Source organism: Pelodiscus sinensis, chromosome 17 (assembly GCF_052426305.1).
Source record: "Pelodiscus sinensis isolate ZL-2025 chromosome 17, ASM5242630v1, whole genome shotgun sequence".
NCBI classification, from domain to species: Eukaryota; Metazoa; Chordata; order Testudines; family Trionychidae; genus Pelodiscus; species Pelodiscus sinensis.
The window spans coordinates 33,081,197-33,101,576 of NC_143068.1; the positions used below are offsets into that span (position 1 = coordinate 33,081,197).

A 20,380-nucleotide genomic window follows, 5' to 3' on the forward strand; every position below is an offset into this window, starting at 1 on the left:
GTGCTTAAACCAAGGGGAGATTTACTTGGGGTGCTGGCTCACCTGCATTTCCAGTGACTCAGATCAGCCAGCACCTGTATTCCCCCTGCATAGAACGGGGAGGGTCCCTCCAGGGCACAGATCAGCACCCCCGAGGGACCGTGTCACAAGCTGTGGGGTGAGGATCAGGCTGAGCAAGGTGGGATGAGCTGGGGGATTGTCTCTTTGGGGACAGACACAGGGAGCTGGGCAGCAGTGAGTGGCAGCTGGTTATCAGCAGTCTCAGGGCTCTGGAACGAAGGAGCTCGGTCTGTAGCCATAAATGGTTTGCTGGGACCCTCTGTTCAAACCCAGCACAGGATCAAGGACTTGGCAATGCTTGGCTGTGCCCTGGAGTGGGGCTGGTTGGGGTAAGTGCCCTGCGGCAGGATTTCCAACAATAGGGCTGGGGCAATGCACCTGACAAAAGGGAAGGTGGAATTGATTCCCTGTTTGCATCCCTGGATCCTGCAGGTTTCCCTGACTGACCTGGATGACTGGGACAGAGATTCCAGTGCTCACCAGGGGCCCTGGACTGTGTCCCCTGGGCCTGGGGAAGCCTGACCACTCCACCCCTGCCAGCTCTACACAGAGCTCACCCCAGCCAGCAGCACCCACACAGCGGGCAGAGCAATTCATTTCCCACTTGCACCCAATCCTTGGGGTCTCTGATGCCTGCTAAGGGCAGCAGCTAGTGCCCAGCAGGCTGGTCCTCTGGGGTCATTGGACTTCATGGAATGAGACCAAGACCCTGAAAACCCACCAGGTCACTAGTGATCTGGGCCAGCATGGGACAGGGAGGGCAGGTCTGTGTCCTATGAGCAGCCCCAGAGACCTCCAGCAACACCGACTTCCTGTGAGGTTTGAACCTTCCTGCTCTGCTCCTGGGCTGCAGCATTAAGTGCAGTTCTCTCTGGTTCCTTTCTAATGCCCCAGAGCAACTCAGAGACGCTGCATTTCCCTGGTTACTCCTTACGCCTCAGGAAGAGGAAGAGAGGAAGGCTGCAGTCAGCATCTTCTCCAGGACGAGCCCGATCCAGAGAGCCGGGCTGGACAACAGGCTCTGACCTGCAGTGGAAATGCCTCAGATCAGCCCACGGCCAAGAGCCCTTCTGGTTCCCGGCCATCTCGCCCTCGCGCCAGGCACCTTCCATGTGCTGGGCGAGTTCTCTCCTGGTAACAGCCACTTGGAAATGGCGTCTGCAGAGTTTGTGCAGCTCTGCCTGGCAGCGCCCCCCTCCCCCTCCCACAGGCTGTAGCCTGGCCCCAGGGAGCCAGGACTCTGGCGTGGAGCCCTCGGGCTTTGCAGAGCAGGAGGACAAGGGCTCAGGAGCCGCCTGCACTTTTATCTGAGAGCCTCAAATCAGCCACATCCATGAGCTAGGGGAGTCCTTGGGGAACCAGCTCTGCAGAGGGACCAGGTCTGAGTTCCCCTCCATGGGACATTCACACGCTACAGGGAGTATCAGCCCTGGGCACAGAGAGCGGCCAAAGGGACATTTCCTGCCCTTCCCCTCGCCCCGGAGAGCAGAGCTAGACCCCTGGACTAAGAGGCACCGGTACCCTGAGGAGCTGCACTGGGGTGCTGGGTGAAATGGCCCCTGGGCTCCGCAGGGGAGACCCGGCGTTTCCTAGCAGGAGCAGGGGAGGCGCCAGCTCCACGTTTACCTGCATCAGATGAAGCGGGATCTTTGCCAGGCTCTGCAGGCAGCAGGGAGACTCTCAGCGTCGTGCTGTCACTGACGGGGGGCTGGGAATCGTGCACAGCCCGACAGGTGAACACAGACTGGTTCCTCTGCTCGGTTGCTCTGACCTCCAGGGAGCTTTGGAGCGTGAACGTCCCGTCTGGATTCTCCGTTGGGCGGGAGGGTTTCCCCAGATCCGTCTCATTTCCGTTCTCCAGCCAGCTGAGACTGGCCCCCTGCGGGTAGAACCCCTCCGCGCGGCAGGTGAACGTCACAGACTCGTTCCGTGCGACCGGCCCCGCCGGGTCAGAGCCCACTCGCAGCCTGGGTGGAACTGACAACACACAAACACCCTGCGCTCGGCATCGCCTGAAATTCCCCTTCTCCTGCGGGGCTGGAGGGAAATTGCAGGGCTGGGCCGATCGACCTTCCCGCCACGCCCGCGTCCCACCTGGCCCCAGGGCCCTGCCTGGAGCGTGTTCACATCTGACTGGAATCTCTTCCTTAAGCCAGGGAATCCTGCCAGGGAGCAGGGGACAGCCGCCATGTATCTGGGCATCCTCTCCCCTGTGCCAGGGACCCCTTTGCCCCATGCTGAGCAGGGCCCTCTCTGATTCCCACAGGCTTTGCTGTCCCACATGGGCAGGGGTTGCCTGTGCACAGTGATGACACTTGGCCCGTCCACAGCACCTCCCCTCTGAGGATCTCTAAGCATCTCCCCCAGTGCAGGAACTAGCCCTCCCCATTGCCCGGCAGGTGGGTGAGCAGGAGCCAGGCGGCTCTGGGATCCTTCCTGGAGGCTGGCAGGCACATTTGAACTGTGATGAATCTACTGCCACTCCCCCGTCGGCGCCCAGCCCCCTGCCCTCGCCCCCCTTGGCACACAGCCCCCTGCCCTCGCCCCCCTCGGCGCCCAGCCCCCTGCCCTCGCCCCCCTTGGCACACAGCCCCCTGCCCTCGCCCCACTCGGCGCCCAGCCCCCTGCCTTCACGCCCCTTGCACACAGCCCCCTGCCCTCGCCCCCCTCAGCGCCCAGCCCCCTGCCCTCACCCCCTTGGCACACAGCCCCCTGCCCTCGCCCCCCTCGGCGCCCAGCCCCCTGCCCTCGCCCCCCTTGGCACGCAGCCCCCTGCCCTCACCCCCCTCGGCGCCCAGCCCCCTGCCCTCGCCCCCCTTGGCACACAGCCCCCTGCCCTCGCCCCACTCGGCGCCCAGCCCCCTGCCCTCACGCCCCTTGCACACAGCCCCCTGCCCTCCCCCCCTCAGCGCCCAGCCCCCCCCTCGCCCCCCTTGGCACACAGCCCCCTGCCCTCGCCCCCCTTGGTGTACAGCCCCTTGCCCTCGCCCCCCTCGGTGTACAGCCCCTTGCCCTCGCCCCCGTCAGTGCACAGCATGAGGGTTCCAGTCAGACGGGGCAAGAGCCTGTCAGGGCAATGCTTTAAAAAAAAGAGAGAGAATTTATTAGCTGAACTCAAAAACATGCTGCTCACGTCTCCACCTTCCTAGCTGGAAAAGTGCCAGAGGCTGGGAAACATCATTTGGGGGAGGGGATCTTACCAGGTTGCTGACAAGGACTAACTCCCACCAACCCCATGCACCGCTCCCGGCACATGCCTACCGACCCCTCACCTCCCCGGCGCTGGAGCAGGGGACATCCCCACACAAAGGGAGGGTCTCTAAGTTTTAAGGACCTGAGAAGGAGATGGGCACTGGGCAGTTACTGGACCCAAATCTGGATTCCAGTGTCTGACACCCACCAAACGTGCAGCTCAAAGAAATCAAAGGGCAAAGAACCCATCTCAACCCTCCCCTGAGCAGATCTCCCGGAGATCTGCCTTGGCTGGGCTCCTACCTCGCAGGACTTGGCTGAGGTTGTACGTCTCACGCAGGGGAGCTGCTAAGGCGCTGTGCTCTATCTGACAGGTGAGCTGGGAGCGGGCGTCTCCTGTGCTCAGATTCAGCCCCACGGTGCTGGACACGCTGTAGGAGACGCTCTCGTGTTCAGGGAGAACCCGGGTCTGGGGGGCCGGCAGTGGGGTCCCATTTTTGAGCCACGTCACAGTGATGTCTCTGGGGGAGAATCCTCCAGACGTACAGGTGAAAGTCACTGGGGTGCCCGGCTCTGCCCTGCTGGGGGGGCCGGACACAGACGGGGCCGACGGCCTGGCTGTGGGGAGAAGCGTTTATCAGCCAGGCAGAGAAGTGGGTTGTGCCTATGAAAGCTCAGTTGATACCATCTACATGTTTTCTTTAAGGTGCTGCCATACTAGTTGTCGTTTTTTAAGTTTTTCCCTCTGTGACTGACAGCCCACCCTAGCCCCTTCCTCCCGGGGCCTGCTCCCCACAGGACAGCCTGAGATCAGGGAGCCATGCTGGGGAGGAGAGGGTGGAGGGGCAGGTTAGGAAAGTCCTTGCTATGAAGGGGCCACAGCCAGAGAACTGGTGGGGGAGAGGAGACCTCTCTCCTGCCCAGACAATGTCTGGCCCCAGCTCAGTGCTGCAAATGTGGTACTAACTTCTTTTCTTTGGCCGGGGCAAGGTGTTTATTAGCTGTGGGGGACTGGGAGGAGGCTCCACGCCCAGTGCACCCGGCTACATCCTGCTTTTTCTGCTTGTGCCGCTGCGCCAGCCTGCCTGGTCCCTGCTCCCGTCTCCATGGGGGCTTCCCAGGGCATATGGCAGGAAGACTAAAACCCTGCGGTGCTGGGAGCAGTTCCCTGGCAGGCCAGTATAAGGCGTCCCAGCTTACCAGCAGCTATAGCTGCTCCTTTGGAGAAGACGAGTGAGCAGGGCCGGATTAACTTTTCTCGTGGTCCAGGACTTGGATTTTGTGGGCCCTCCTAGGCTCCAGGTTGGTGCCAAAAATGAAGGGTTCAGTGTGTGGGCTGGGGCTGGCTGTGAAGGGGGGAGGGCTCTGAGTGGAGATGCTGGTTCTGGGGTGGGGCTGGGCATGAGGCATGTGGGGTTTGGGAGGGGATTCCAGGCTGTTGCCAAAGGGTTTGGAGTGTGTGTGTGTGTGGGGTGGGGCGGTGTCAGGGAGGAAGGTTGGAGTAGGAGGGGCTAAGGCTGGGACTTTAGGTATGGGGTGTGGAAGGGAATCAGGGTGTGGGAGTGGGCTCAGGGTTGGGATTACAGGGTATAGGAGGGGGCTCATGGTGGGGTGGGAATTGGGGTGCAGGGTCCTTACGTAGTGTAGCTCCCATTTGGGAGGGAGGTGGAGAGGTGGCTCCACATGGCCCATGCTGTCCTGCAGGCACGGTTCTTAAGCTAGTGCTACCAGTGAGAACTATCTACACTACACCAGACACCCCCCTCCTACCAGTCACCCCCGCTGCACACCCTGGTGCACCTGGCCATTCATTTCAGTTTGGGGGTAGCAATTCCTGTGGCTAGAACAGAAATTTCCCCACCCAAGATCTGGGGCAGGTCTCCTCAGTTCCACTTTGCTTCAGGCTCAGTGGGAAGCCCAGCTCCTCAGTTACTGTCTGGGCTGAGCCGGGTTTGTTCCCCTCCCTGGTACCGGCCCCGGGGGGAGGGGCGTGTGGCCGGCTGGGAGCTCGCACTCACCGCTCACAGACACGGCCGTGCCAGCGCCGGATCCGATCTCCTCATCGGCTCGCAGCCCCTTCTTGAACTTCACACAGCGATAGGTCCCGGCGTCCTCGGGGCGGGTGTCACTGATGCGGATGGTGAAGTTCATGTCAGATCTATCATCAGCCCTCGTCACTCGGGGGAATGATCCTTTATCTTCATAAACCAGCTGGCGGGTGGGGCCCGAGCCCTTGAACCACTTCACAGGTCCTGCCGGAGGGTTCCCAGTCACAGAACAGTTCAGGGTGAGAGTCTCTCCCGCTGACACCGACACGGCGTCCTGGGGCTGCAGCACCTGGAACTCCTGGGCCCCGGCCCCTGGAAGGAGAGAACAGGCCGGGCTGGGGGAGGCTGTTGGACAAGCCCCATCCTGCAGCAGCAGGGAGCTGAGTCCCACACCAGGGCACCGCTCTTTGGATCCTGCTCCCAGCCCTGCCCAGAGCCGGCCCCAGCCCAGGGAGGGGCTTTCACTGCCTGAGGAGTAACTCTGTGTCCTTCCACAGCGCCCCCTGCAGGCTGCCCGAGAGCCACGTTTCCTCAGCTCTGCCCCGGCTCCTGGGAGCCACAGGGACCAGGCAGCTGTTGCGCTGAGTGTGAGCAGGGGGCTGGGCAGAGACAGAATTTCCTGGGCACCCACAGGGACAGTTATTCTCAGCAGTGACCACAGGGGGCAGAAAGTGCCCAACCCCAGGGAGCAGCTGCCCACCAGGTCATATGGGCCCTGTCACCCAGGGCTGGCCTCCGTGAACAGCTGCCCCTACCCCCTGCCCTGAGCTGTCTCCTCTCCCTTGAGCCCCCTGACACCTCCCAAGCTCCAGCTCTGATTCCTCCACCCCCCATGCTGCCAGCCCCTGCCCTGTAGAATATGAGCAACGCCAGGCAAGTCTTCTAGAAAAGAAATACATACAAGCAAAGCTGCAAGTCTGCTGATTCCAGCACCTGGACACTAAGAAACATCCCCAGTAGTGTGAGAATCACAATAAAATCATAAGCGTTGGCAACCCGGAGACACCTTGTGTCTTTTACAGCCCTAGCCCGACAGGCCAGGTGCCCCTGGTACCTGTTAGTGCTCCTGCTGGAGTGAGCACAGCACTGGACTCAGACCCATGGATGGAGCTGGCTCTGGCATGAGGAAGGCAGCATAACAGACCCTCCGAAGGGAGGCAGGTGTGGTGGGCACTGGAGTGGCCTAGCGGTAGGGCCTTCATCTGGGAATCAAAGGGTGTTGGGCTGAAGTCCTGCTCCTCTGAGCAGCTCTAGTGGTGCTCCCTCCCCTGCCCATCCTGGAAGCAATGAGACCGCCAACACAGGATAAGAGACTCTCCCAAGGTAGGGAAGTGGGGTGAGCTCTGGATTGCCATGGGGCTAGGGCATTTGCTTGGGGAGCACAGGGCGGTGGGCTTGAGTCCCAGCCCACCCCTGCAGCAACTGGACAGCCATCACCAATTGCCCCAGGGATGGAGCTGACTCTGGCATTAGGAAGGCAGGTGAAAAGGCAAATTCAGGACTCTTCTGAGCATCCCCCCATCAGAAGGGGCCTGCCCAGCAGCTGTGGGCTGAGGGCACTGTGCTGCCTTGGCTTAGGGCCCTAGCTGGAAGCAGAGCAAGAGCAAAGGGCAGCAGCTCAGGGTGCAATGCAGGTGGCACCCAGGGCTCAGCACTAGCATGGGGACTCTGCAAGCTCTTTTTGCGAAGTGCAAACAGCCTTGTCCTCGCTCATCTCAGCGCTGGAGGAACGTGGCAGCTGAACAAAGTCACGGTGCACCACGACCAAATTCCACATTGAGAACAGCTTTTGAATTGTGAGTCTGCATGTGCTGGCCCAGCCACAGCTTGGCATGCCAGTGTGCCAGGCACTGCACAGACACGGAGCAGAACAACGTATCCAGCACCCAAGTGCTGATAGGTGAGAAGTCTGTTTTCATGGGGCTGGCGGGTAGAATTCCCAGCCTCTGGAGACAGACCCTGTCAGCCGACGGTTAGGGCAGTGAGTGGTGTGTGTGTGTTATACACCCGAGACTTCAACTGCTGAGACTGGGGTCCCTTGCAGCGGGCAACCTGGAGGAGGTTGACGGGTGCCCCTGTTCTGCCAACTGACGGTCAGGGTAGTGAGTGGTGTGTGTGTGTGTGCTATACACCCGAGACTTCAACTGCTGAGACCGGGGTCCCTTCACAGCAGGCAACCTGGAGGAGGTTGACGGGCGCCCCCCAAAAAGAATAGTTTAACGTCTGTGACTTTACTGCTAGGACTGGGGTCCCATTGCAGAGGGCAGCCAACAGGCTCTCAGACGTCCCAAATTTATAGGAAGAGCTTATTACACCTCAGATTTTAGCTGCTAGGATACAGAAATCCCTTCGCAGAGGGCAGCCTGGGGAGGCTGAGAGGTGCCCCAACAGATTTGCACCTGGGAGTGACACAATCCAAAACGCCCAAGCTCTTCCTATATTGTCCCTTATGACCGGCTGAAGTTCTTTTAAATTGTGCTTGGTTCTGTTACAGCAACTGAAGGAGTCAGGTTAAAGCTTAAACAGTTACTATTTTATTGTTACAGGGTAAACTTAGTTGTTAAATGCTACTGCTGTGTTACAGATAACACAGCCACTACAAAGGACAGGACAGAAGTTACACTAATAAGTCACTTACAGGTACCATGAAACCCTTTTGGTTTTCTGAGCTCTTATTAAATGCATGCAAAATAGACACATAGCAGGTATATATTCTCACCCCTGCGTTCCAGACTTGGCGTGGCCAGCGTCTTTCTCTCAATCCCTTGGGAAGAAGTAGGGCGAGGTTGGGCGTCCCACAGACCTCGGGAGACAATCAATACCTGCCAGCAGGTGTAGATGATTGGAGCTCAAATGGGGTAGGCTACTAAGCCCCTCTTTATACCCCTTGGGTCATGTAGGCTTCTTCCTGGTCTCAAGTGGCCAATTAGGAAAAATGGCTTTGAATGCCAAGTTTCCCACGAAGAGTGCAAAGCATAATTCACATCTGGAAAAATGCAGACAATGGGCACCTCTGGTATGTGATGGGTGAAGATTCCTCTCCTGGGACAGTGCAAGCGTGTCAATTACTGGTACTAGCCATCACGGCGACGGGAGGCCTCCCAGTCGTCAGCTAGCCCATTTACTGTCTGGTTTCTGTTTATGGTAGAGTCAGGGACAGGCAGCACACCTGCATTCCCAGGGCATCAAAGGCTGACTGCCTTTCTCTTGCTCTCTGGGTGGGGGCGGGGGCGGAAACCAAGATGGAGTTCGTGTCTGGCTACAGACCCCCACTGGCTTTCATTGAACTCGTGCATGGAGCCCAGCAGAGTAGCTTTCGCTGTGCCTGCAGCAAGAAAGCACCGCACTGTGCGTCAGCAGCCCGGAAAGAAAGAGGAAATAAGACTTGGTTTGAAAGAAAAAGCAACAAGCCCAGAGGCGCCTTAGGGATGAACAATTTTATTAGGGCTGAAGTTTTAGTGAGTTGCAACTCACTTTGTCAGATGTACTAAGGGAAAGAAAGAGAAATGGATGGTCGAGGTACAAAAATGGGAGTGCTACATTAGAGCTAATGCAGTCAGGTGGGTGGGTGGGGATAAGAAAGTCTGAATACTGATCACACAATAACACAGGGAGTGCTATTACCCCACCATGGAAAAGGAGAACTAGAAAAGATCCCTAGACGGTAACAAACATGAGACTAGATGGTTCGTGCCCATGTGCACATTATATAGGTGCATTGGTACCATCTATACCTGTAATTTTCTACCCCTTTTCATTGGTGAGCCCCTAAAAAATTCTGCATGGAGGGGTGGATTCCTGTGGGAGTTTGAGACAGTCTACGAACCCCTGGAGGCCAGAGACTACAGGTGAGAAACCACTGTCCTGTGGTGCTGGCAGCCTTACACAGCCCTCTGAGACTGTGTTGTCTGCAGTCCTACATGGGGCCACAGGCTGAAGACTACTACTCCATACTCACCAGAGATTGCCAAGAGAAGACTCAGTGCCAGGCATGGAATAGACAATCCAGAGACCGGGGTTGAGGTAGCCATTGTGATGACAGCGGGGACTCTTTCAGCATCGCTGCCTTTGCTAGCTCTCCTTGTCTGCAGAGCTACGGGGAAGCACAGGGCTCCAGCTCAGCTCACACCCTACCACGGAAGGAAGCAGAGAGTGTTAGATGGCCCCAACCTCCAGTTTTGGTCAGAGAACTATTAATGTTCTTTGCTGCCTTCTCACAGCAAAGCGGCTGCTGTTCCACGTTCTTTCACAAAGCTTCACTTTCTCCAGTCCTTTGCTCTCCTGGGTGTAATGGCCCAGTGGGCCCAAGCAGTAGAGCACTCGTGACATGAGCCCTCACCTAGATCCAACCCTGGGCCCTCAAATGGGCCTTTCCAGTCTGGCTCAGACATGGAACTGAGACTATAAGGGCCAGTCTGGAGCCAGAGATTCCAGCCTGGCATCCCCATTCTCAAGAAAAAGAATGTAACCCTTCTGCAAAGTAGTGCCAGCAGCAACCAAGGCTGAGTTCAATATCTAGGCCCTAGAGTCTAGGGGTTCCTCTCCATCCATCCAACACAGAACTGGCTCGAACCCCCACCCAGCAATCTGGGAAATTCACACAACATTCCTGTGCACCTCTGGAAGACAATGCTTCCCCACTCGCACAGAGTCTCTGGGTACCTCTACACTGCGACACTATTTTGAAATAACTCGTGCTATTCCAAAATAACTTAATCTGCATCTACTCAAAAGGCAGTCATTTCAAAATAGTGTCAAAAATATTTCAAGCTGGAGGACTTCTTACTCCAACTACTGTAATTCTCAGGCTACACTGGCATGATTTTCCGAAAATGCTTTTAACGGAAAAGCAGCATAGTATTTCCGGAAAAGCACTGACGATCTTACATGAGATCATCAGTGCTTTTCCGGAAATTCCAGAGGCCAGTGTAGACAGCTGGCAAGTTTTTCCGCAAAAGCAGATGATTTTGCAGAAAAAGTTGCCAGTCTAGACACAGCCTCATTGTATGAGGAGTAAGGGAAGTGGGAGGAAGAGTGCTCTATTTCGAAATAAGTGCTGTGTAGACGCTCCCCTGTTTTGAAATAAGATATGCAATTGACATAGCTCACATTGCGTGGCTTATTTCAAGTTAAACCCTGCAGTGTAAACACACGGTTCAAGTAGGAATAAGGGATCTTGCGGAAAAGGGTTTATTTTCCACAAGATACCTGTCTAGACTGGCGCTTTTCTCCGGCAAAGCCCTGAGCCGGAAAAAAGTGGCAGCCATGTTCATGCAAATGCCACGGGGAAAATTTAAATCCCCGGGGCATTTGCAATTCCGAAGTGTCTCATTAGCATCCCTTTTCCGGAAAAGGGTGCCAATGTAGACACAGCCCCTGAGTATAGAAAACTTCAGTAAAAGGGGAGGGAAATAATGTTCCATTAATTTGGGAAAACATCCCAAAAAAGCTCATAACCAAAACCACAAGTAAACGTCCCAGCTGAAGCAGATCGGGCAAGATCCTTTTCCTCTCAGGTTCTTAAATCCAGCAATTTAGAGGTCCCCTTCACCTGCCCAGCACTTCTCTGCACCCCACTCCCAGTTGCTGCCCTTAGACAGGGCTGACCCAGAGTTCACAGGGGCATCCGCAGAGTTCCCCTCCCATCCTGAGCGGGGGCAGAGATAGGAGACATCTCACTCACTCCGCAGGTCACTTGCCATCCACCTGCTCACTGCTCTCTGGCGCCACCCTGCTGGCCACTCCTTACTCCTTTCCATCGCTGCCTTGCTGGCCGCTCCTTACGCTTCTCCATCGCCGTCCTTCTGGCCACTCCTTACTCCTTTCCATCGCTGCCCTGCTGGCCACTCCTTACGCCTCTCCATTTCCACCCTGCTGGCCGCTTCTTAAACCTCTCCATCGCTGTCCTTCTGGCCGCTTCTTACACCTCTCCATTTCCACCCTGCTGGCCGCTTCTTAAACCTCTCCATCACTGTCCTTCTGGCCGCTTCTTACACCTCTCCATTTCCACCCTGCTGGCCGCTTCTTAAACCTCTCCATCACTGTCCTTCTGGCCGCTCTTTACACCTCTCCATTTCCACCCTGCTGGCCGCTTCTTACACCTCTCCATTGCCACCCTGCTGGCTGTGAGTCACATCTTTCGCTGGCGTGTGCTGGATTTGGTCTGGGGCAAACCTAGTGATTTCAGATCTTAGCCCAAAGTATAGTCCAGTCCAGGGCTGGGCAACAGCCTGTCAGCGGGCCGGATCTGGCCTGTCTATCTCTTTCATGTGGCCCACACAGCAGCTCCCAGCCACACCCCATAACATATTGCCTGGGAGCCGGGGACATGCAAGCTCTTTCCACTGCTTCTATTTAAAGGGCTCACGCTTTCCTCACAGCTGCCAGGCAACGCGTTAGTGGTGGGGCCAGGAGCTGCAGGTCCTTTCAACTGTGTGAAAGTGTGACATAGTGTGGGTACCTTTCTGGTTGCTATGCTGGGCAGTGGGTTGTGAGTGACCTCCACTGGCTGCTGGCTGCAGCACGGCCCAGCAGGGCAGGGGATGAGTCATTATGCAAAAGGGGCGTCAAACCTGTCTGACCAGTTATCTCCCAGGGAGCGGAACAATGGGAAGAAGGCAGAGTGGAGCCCTGGCTGGGGGCAGGGCTGGAATGATTTAGGGTATGTCTACACTACCCCCCTAGTTTGAACTAGGCGGGTAATGTAGTCATTCGGAGTTGCAAATGAAGCCCGGGATTTGAATTACCCGGGCTTCATTTGCATGAAGCCGGCCGGTGCCATTTTTAAATGCCGGCTAGGTCGGACCCAGTGCTGCGTGGCTACACGCGGCACGGACTAACTAGTTCGGATTAGGCTTCCTATTCTTAACTAGCTGTACGCCTCGTGGAACATGGAACGAGGTGTACAGCTAGTTCGGAATAGGAAGCCTAATCCGAACTAGCTAGTCCGTGCCGCGTGTAGCCGCGCGGCACGGGGTCCGACCTAGCCGGCATTTAAAAATGGCGCCGGCCGGCTTCATGCAAATGAAGCCTGGGAAATTCAGATCCCGGGCTTCATTTGCAACTCCGAATGACTACATTACCCCCCTAGTTCGAACTAGGGGGGTAGTGTAGACATACCCTTAGTTAGGTTTCTGGCTGGGATCATGGAGGAAGCAGCCTAGGCAAAGGGCTGGGATTTAGGGGCCCAGTCTCCCCCATCTCAAGGGGGGCTGAGGCATCCTAGGCCTGCCCTGAAACCAGATTATATCTGTGCTGTGCTGTATCCTGGAGAAGCAATAAACTCCCTCTATTCTACTGGCTGGTGGAGTCTGTCTGTGCCATTACGGGGGTGCAGGAGACGGAGAAACCCCAACGCGCCATCACAGAAAGTAGAAAGAATTATACTGTAAGAGAAAGATGAAGTATGCTGCAATAATTGAATAAGTTGAAGGAATACTATTTGTCTCTGAACAGGAAGGAGAAAAGTATGTTAATGTTGTTTGTAAGTATGCAGATCAGAGTGCTAGCCAGGTGGGCCTGGGATAATAGGAAAAGGAACATTAGGTGTTAGGCAGAAAGCAATTGAGATAACCAAGGAGATATGGACAGGAGATTGCTGTGTGCTTGATGTGGAAATGAAGATACTTGACTAGCCTCATACTAATCATGTGAAGTTTTGCCTTTCTTTTAATCTTGTTAACTTGGCTTTCTTTTGACTGTATAAATCAAGGAGTTTGAACCTTGTACAGTACTCACATTTTCTGGGTGAATTAGCAGAGCGGCTTTGCTAATACACAGAGCGGTCTGACAAATCTGTGAGTCCTGTCTGACTTTGGCAACTGCTTCTATTTAAAGGGCTCGCGCCTTCCCCACGAGCCCTTAAAATAGAAGCAGTTTCAAGGGTTCCCATCTCCCCTCTTCGCTGCTAGCTCTGCTCTGGACTGCTGACAAGAGGGGCCATGGCACTGCGGATAGGGGCCCGATCCAAAACCCATTGCGATCAGTGATTGTTGTACCCTGATTTCAGTGGCCTTTGGATCCGCTCCGAGCTCAAAAGCTGGGGCCAGTGAAGCTGCCTCACAGACATCTATTAGGACCATCACAATGGCATTGGCTCCACGTGGCTGCAGGGAATAATAACACAGAGGAAATGCATCACTAGCTCTATGTAAATGACACAGTGACCTCTGGTGATGAGGGACCTTTTTTCTGTGTCACCCACTCACCACAAACAGGAAGAATTTGCTCCTTGGGTAATTCCAGGTTCCTTGGCAGGTCCTGGCTGCCTTCCTTCGGAAATCCCCTTGTGCACAGAACCAAATCAAGCTGTGGCATGTGTGCCCCAGGTAAACAGCTCCAGGGTGAGGAGTAATGTGCGGTCATGGATTGGGCGGAGACAGGAAAAGAAAAGAAATGACAAATGCCCCATGTGCCACATGGTAGAGAGAAGAGGGAAACGGGATCGGCACTAAGCCGCACTGCTCACAATAGTTATTAATGCTCTGGAAGAGTGATCAGAGCAAGGGGGCAATCTGGATTTTTGGAGCACCTGAGCTAAGCTAGGACTCAGTGTGAACAGTTCAGAACTTCCTCTCCAGGGGAAGCTAGGCTCTGAGGTTTATAGTGTACTTTATAGGGTAAAGGGCTGGACCCACAGAAAAGGATCTTTGATTCTTTCCCAGGGGCACCGCTGGATGCAGGCACACTGTGGCAGGTTGGATTCACCCTTCACAAGGGACCTGTTCTAGTGCACCTGTGCCATGATCTCAGCCTGGATGGAGTCTGACAGAGGACAGGTGTTGCCTGCAGAGTACCAGAGGGGACTGGGAAGCGGGAGGTGGAAGCTAGCAGATGAGTGTTACAGGGGGGTAAGATCCCTGCAGGAGACCCTGACTGGAAGGGGTGGGGGCTGGCAAGATGGAGCCAGACGGCTGAACTCCAGTGAAGGAGGGCTGGGAGCAGGGGCTTTGTGAAGAGCAGACGGGGACAGAAGAAGAGCTCTGGGTGTGAGAGAAGAGGCCAGTGTGGAGTATGACATTCTGTATCGTGGCATTGGATTTTATTCTGGGCGCCTGAGCATTGCATTGAACAGTTTCTGTTATGAAACCAGCCCCAGGCCTTTCTTGTGGTGTTGGCCACCAGACAGCTTGTGAAGTTCCCAAGGGGAAACAGAGGCAGGGGGCTGCAAAGCCATCCCTCACCAAAAGGAGGCACTAAGGAGGCAGCTGACACCGCTACTGACCCACACACAGCAGGTCCCTTCCCCCCCCCCAGCCCTGCATTGCTGCAACCTCCTTCCTATAGAGCTGGCTGCCTGGGATCCCTGCATAGCAGGCTGCAGAGCTCCCCATTGGTTTGACAGCACAGCAAGCCCTGTGGATCCTGTTACCAGACTTGCCCAATACTCTGGGGCATGCTCTTTTATTAGGGTTACTCTTATGGGACTGGGGAAGGTTAGCAATTCTATCCGGGTGCTGCTTGTGCTTACTTGTGCTCTCATATGGAGCTGAATTCTCCCTGCTGCCAATTCCCCCTCCCACTGGAGCTCTCCTGCAGGAACTAGGTTCCACAGGATGGGGTTCTTCCCACCATAGCGACACAAACAGACACTCACACCCACTACCAGAGCACGTCTGAGAGAACTGGGTATTCAGCACTCCCAAGCTGACCCCTCATATGTCCCTCGACTCAGCAGGCTGGGTTTAACAGCAGTGCCACACTGCACCCTCATGCCTTTGGACTCCACGGACTGGAATTCACAGCACCTTAAGCTGCCATCCTCATATGCCCCCAGGTTCAGCACCCCCTATTCCCACCCTCACACCATAATCATTTGCTGGTAAACCACACGATGAGCAAACCCCACAGGATTTTGGGCACGACAGGAATCTTTAGCTTGGGTACAAGAAGCGTTGTTGCAGGGTGAATGGGGAAGCCAAAACAATACCCCTGAGGAATAGTGAGTGAGAGAGAAAAGAGAGAGAAGCAATCACCTTGACAATGAAAGTTATTTATTTCTGGGTAGTGAATATATATAGAGAATCATAGAACCATAGAGCTGGAAGATACCTCAGGAGGTCATCAAGTCCAGCCCCCTGCTCTAGGCAGGACCAATCCCAACTAGATCAACCCAGCCAGGGCTTTGTCAAGCCGAGACTTAAACACCTCTAGGGATAGAGATTCCACCCCCTCCCTAGGGAACCCATCCCAGTGCTTCACCACCCGCCTAGGGAAATAGTTTTTCCTAGTATCCATCCTGGACCTCTCCCACCACAACTTGAGACCATTGCTCCTTGTTCTGCCATCCGTCACTACTGAGAACAGCCTCTCTCCATCCTCTCTGGAACCTCCCTTCAGGAAGTTGAAGGCTGCTCTCAAATCCCCCCTCACTCTTCGCTTCTGCAGACTAAACAGACCCAACGCCCTCAGCCTCTCCTTGTAGGTCATATGCTCCAGCCCCCTAATCATTTTGGTTGCTCCCATATATATGGGGAGCCAAACACACAAAACAGTTACAATATTAAATCTGACAGTTATATTAAATCTCAATTGAAATTGATTACAAATGGCAGGGCTAGCAAACCATATAACAGCTCACATAGGGCAGGGTCAAGAGGCTATGCTCAGAGAGAGGTTGGGAGGGTGGAGGGGGGGGGGGGAGAGAGAGAGAGAGAGACCTCACCACTCCGTGGAACTTGCACTGTTCCCAGATGGTGATGGGAGCTGGGGATCCGGAGGACAGGAGACAAGTAGAGCAGAGCCCCCAGCACCATCAGACAGGAGATGAAAAAGTCTCAATGCAACTGATAAAGTTTAAATCCAGATATCTTGGGCAAGGGTAGGAGTTTTATAGGGACAGGACAATAGTTCGAGGAGGACACTGGATTTGTTTATGGGTAAACAGAGGCGAGACTATAGAGACTGATGACACCTGGCTATGGGTGTTGTTCCTTGAACAATTCACAATACAATGAGGCAGTTTCAGTATTTGGATGTCAATAGGATCCATTACTACGATTGGTCTGATAATGACTAATTTGGGTGTGAGCAGGCCTGGGCTCATTAGCATCTGGAGCAGAGATTTCCCATCAGGCCGTGCTTCTCTGCTTTCGGTATCCCATAGTTCAGTGCAGTTCCTGCTTTAGAAGAGCTGGTCTCAATTCTGTATGCTGATGGAGATGTCTCTCTGTGCTGTCTTCAATGCAGATGAGGCTGGGGTGTTTCCTTAACTCTGTCATCCTTGCCTGAAGGAGTATAGGGGGTCTTCCCCTGCCTTTTCGTTGCTTTGTCTGTGATTCAAGTAGAGGCCTGGGGGAGGGGGATGGTTTTCCATGAGTGTCACTCCCTGGCTCCCCAAGAGCACAGGGCGGACAGGTGGTTCCCCAAGAACACAGAGCTGGTGGGTAACAATCCTTCAGGCCTGAGCCTTAGAGAGCAGCCAGCACCAGATACAGAACTCTCAGAAAGAATTTTACTTAGGCTGTGTCTACACTGGGAAGGTTTGGTGACAAATATGCTGTTGACACGCAAAAGTCACCAAAAATAAAAATTGGTCAAACCAGTTTTTCTGCCTCCCATTGTCAACATTTCATAGAATCATAGAACACTAGGACTGGGAGGGACCTCGAGAGGTCATCGAGTCCAGTCCCCTGCCCTCACGGCAGGACCCAGCATCTTCTAGACCATCCCTGATAGACATTTATCTAACCTACTCTTAAATATCTCCACAGATGGACATTCCACAACCTCCCTGGGCAATTTATTCCAGTGTTTAACTACCCTGACAGTTAGGAACTTTTTCCTAATGTCCAACCTAAACCTCCCTTGCTGCAGTTTAAGCCCATTGCTTCTTGTTCTATCCTCAGAGGCCAAGATGGACAGGTTTGCTCCCTCCTCCTTATGACACCCTTTTAGATACCTGAAAACTGCTCTCATGTCCCCCCTCAATCTTCTCTTTTCTAAACTAAACATGGCCACCTTGCTTTGCTCTGTTGACTAGGGAGTGGGAAATGTGGGCAAGCATCCCACAGTGCAGTATTGTGGGGAGGCAGAGCTGATCCCTGCACTTCCTGGGATTCCCTGGTTCCTCTGTGAGCGCTCTACGCTGAGGAACGCCAAAGCACCACAGCGCTCTCTCCAGCCCTCCCTGCTGCGTGCCTAGTGCAGGGCAGAACAGGAGCATTCCAATGACTTGCTCTTTGTTTATTCCCCAAACTGATCAGCTCACTTCCTGGAGCTCTGAAAGGGGTGGGGGGGAGGGGTGCAGGGCAGCAGAGACCACAAAACACTGAGCAGAGCCATCAGGGCAGGCATTGTGGGATACTGGTGGAAGCCAGTTCTCTTGACAAACTGCAGAGTCCACTCTGGCTCTTTGTGACCAATAAATGGAGGGGAAAAGATAAAAGTCTCTCACAGAGCTGGAAGGTTTTTTTGCCAAATTAGGTGGGGGTTTTTCTGATAAAAGTCACATTGTAGCATAAACGCTCTCACGGTTTTGTCGCCAAAAGGCAGTTTTGGGAGATAAAACATGCCCATTTAGATAAGCCCTTAGAAAGAAACTGGCGCCACCACCCCCAGTTCACTGCACCTCCCTTGGTGTATTTCCTGTCACTGAGCTCTGCAGAAGATTGGGGTTTGGGTTTGGTTTCTGCAGGGATGTTGTGGCTCAGTGGGCTCCCCGCCCCACTATAATCGCAGACCAACTGAGACCAGATGGGGATAAGCAGCAAAAGTCCAGAGCCTCTTAAAGAGACTCCCCCGCTTACTTGGGGGATCATGGAGCGGGTGGTGCATTCACACGCTTGCAGTTCACATTTACAAAAATCCTGCATATGGGCCTATGTGTGTGTCTATATATATATAACTTTCATGGGCAAAACCTACTTCCTCAGATGAGAAGGTCATCTGAGGAAGTGGGTTTTACCCACAAATACTCATGATACTATATATATTTTTTTGCCTCTAAAGTGCTGCAGGAATCCGGACTATTCATTTAAAAAAAAAAACCTTTAAAAACAACCAATAGTATAGTAGCACTGTAAAAACTAACAAAACATGTCGATGGCATCATGAGCTTTCGTGGGCACAGCCCACTTCTTCAGATGACTGGAGTGTTGGAAGTCCAGAGCCAAGAATAAATAAGGGAAGGGGAAGAGAAGGAAAAAATTGGAGGGAGGGAGGAAGAGAACATTTGGTAGATAAATTTCAAAGGGACAGCATAGAATCATAGAACCATAGAGCTGGAAGAGACCTCAGGAGGTCATCAAGTCCAGCCCCCTGCTCTAGGCAGGACCAATCCCAACTAAATCAACCCAGCCAGGGCTTTGTCACGCCGAGACTTAAAAATCTCTAGGGATGAAGACTCCACTACTTCCCTAGGGAACCCATTCCAGTGCTTCACCACTCTCCTAGTGAAATAGTTTTTCCTAATATCCAACCAGGACCTCTCCCACCATAACTTGAGACCATCGCTCCTTGTTCTGCCACCTGTCACTACTGAGAACAGCCTCTCTCCATCCTCTCTGGAACCTCCCTTCAGGAAGTTGAAGGCTGCTATCAAATCCCCCCTCACTCTTCGCTTGCAGACTAAACAGACCCAACTCCCTCAGCCTCTTCTCTGTAACAGGAGAAACTTAAAAACCAACAAATAGTCTATTACAGTGGTCCCCAACCTTTAGAGGCTGCCGGGCACCAGGAGGCTCCCGGGGCCGGGCCCCCCCCCTGCAAGCGCCGGAGGCCAGCGCTCCCTCCAAATGCCACGCACCCGGGTCCGGCGTCCCCTCCTCCCCCAAGCACCGCGCGCCCAGGCCAGTGCTCCTACTAAGTGCCGCGCGCCCGGGGCACGAGCGGCCAATTCGCGGCGCTCCCGGGGCCGGCGCTTACCGTGCACTCCAGTTGGCTCCGGCATACAAATGGCCAGGCGGACGCACACAAATGGCCTCGCGAGCGCCATGGCGCCCGCGGGCACCGTGTTGGGGACCACTGGTCTATTAGCACCTTAAAGACTAAATAGTTCAAGAGGCTAATAAGAACCATTAGCATGCACTAGGACAGGAAGAGTACTAACAACAGATTCTACACAGACATTAAAGAACCACTGGCACCTTCATTGGTGGTTGGTTGATTGATAATGTGCGAGCCATCCCATATCAGGACTCAAGACCATTTGCATGAGAGTTAAACTTGAGAATGAAGTGGAGTTCCAATCCTTCCCTGTATATTTGGCTTGTGGAATTGGTCTGAAACAAAACAGCAACTTGTAGATCCAGATCCCTTAATGAGTGTCCAGGGAGGTTACAGTATTCCCCGACAAGTTTTTGTGTGTTGCCCAGGAGTGGCCTGAGGCTAGCTGTGGCAGCTGGTGCCCCAGGCAGAAGGCTTGATCGGCGCCCCACCTGCACGGCAGTCAATGGCCATGATGTAATCACGGGGCGCCCCGGCACCCTGTGATGTCATCATCGGGCACCCGGTCCGGCGGCACCCTGGGCAACTTCCTAGTTTGCCTAGCCTCACGGGCTGCCTCTGGTGTTGCCTTTTCAGATGTCAGATTTGTGTCCACTAATTCTTTCCTCCCATAGGGACTGTCCAGTTTGTCCAATATATATCTCAGTGGGGCATTGCTGCCATTTGATGGCCTAGAGCACATTAATGGATGTGCAGTTAAATGAGCCTCTGATTTGGTGGCTGATGTGGTTGGGTCCAGTGATGAAATCGCTTGTATAGATGTGTGGGCAGAGTTGGCACCGGGGTGGATTGCAGGGATGTATTCCTGGATGCTTATGATGTAGCTGTGTAGCATGGCTACCGGAAGGGATTTGTTTCAGATTAGGGGGGTTGTCTATAAGCGAGAATAGGCCTTTCCCCCAAGGCCTCTCAGAGCGAGGGGTCATTTCCCAAGATAGGTGGTAGATTGTGGATAATGCGTTGGAGGGGTTTGAGTTGTGGACTGTAGGTAATAACAAATGGGATTCTGTTATTTTCTCTTTGGGGTCTGTCTTGAAGTAGTTCATGTCTGGGTACTTTTTTGGCTCTGTCAATCTGTTTTTTCACTTCTCCAGGTGGGTATTTCAGTTTTAGGAATGTTCTCTATAGACCCTGAA

At 54.2% G+C, this 20,380-nt stretch overlaps 1 protein-coding gene across 1 annotated transcript; it reads right to left on the reverse strand.

The window, feature by feature from the left end:
• Nucleotides 1-983: 983 nt before the first annotated feature.
• Nucleotides 984-9,386, reverse strand: LOC142818825 (signal-regulatory protein beta-1-like). The gene is given in 6 exon segments (XM_089769757.1): nt 984-1,015; nt 1,018-1,086; nt 1,687-2,037; nt 3,556-3,870; nt 5,271-5,612; nt 9,259-9,386. Coding segments are annotated over 6 exon segments (1,182 nt in total). The 5' UTR covers nt 9,332-9,386.
• Nucleotides 9,387-20,380: the final 10,994 nt, after the last annotated feature.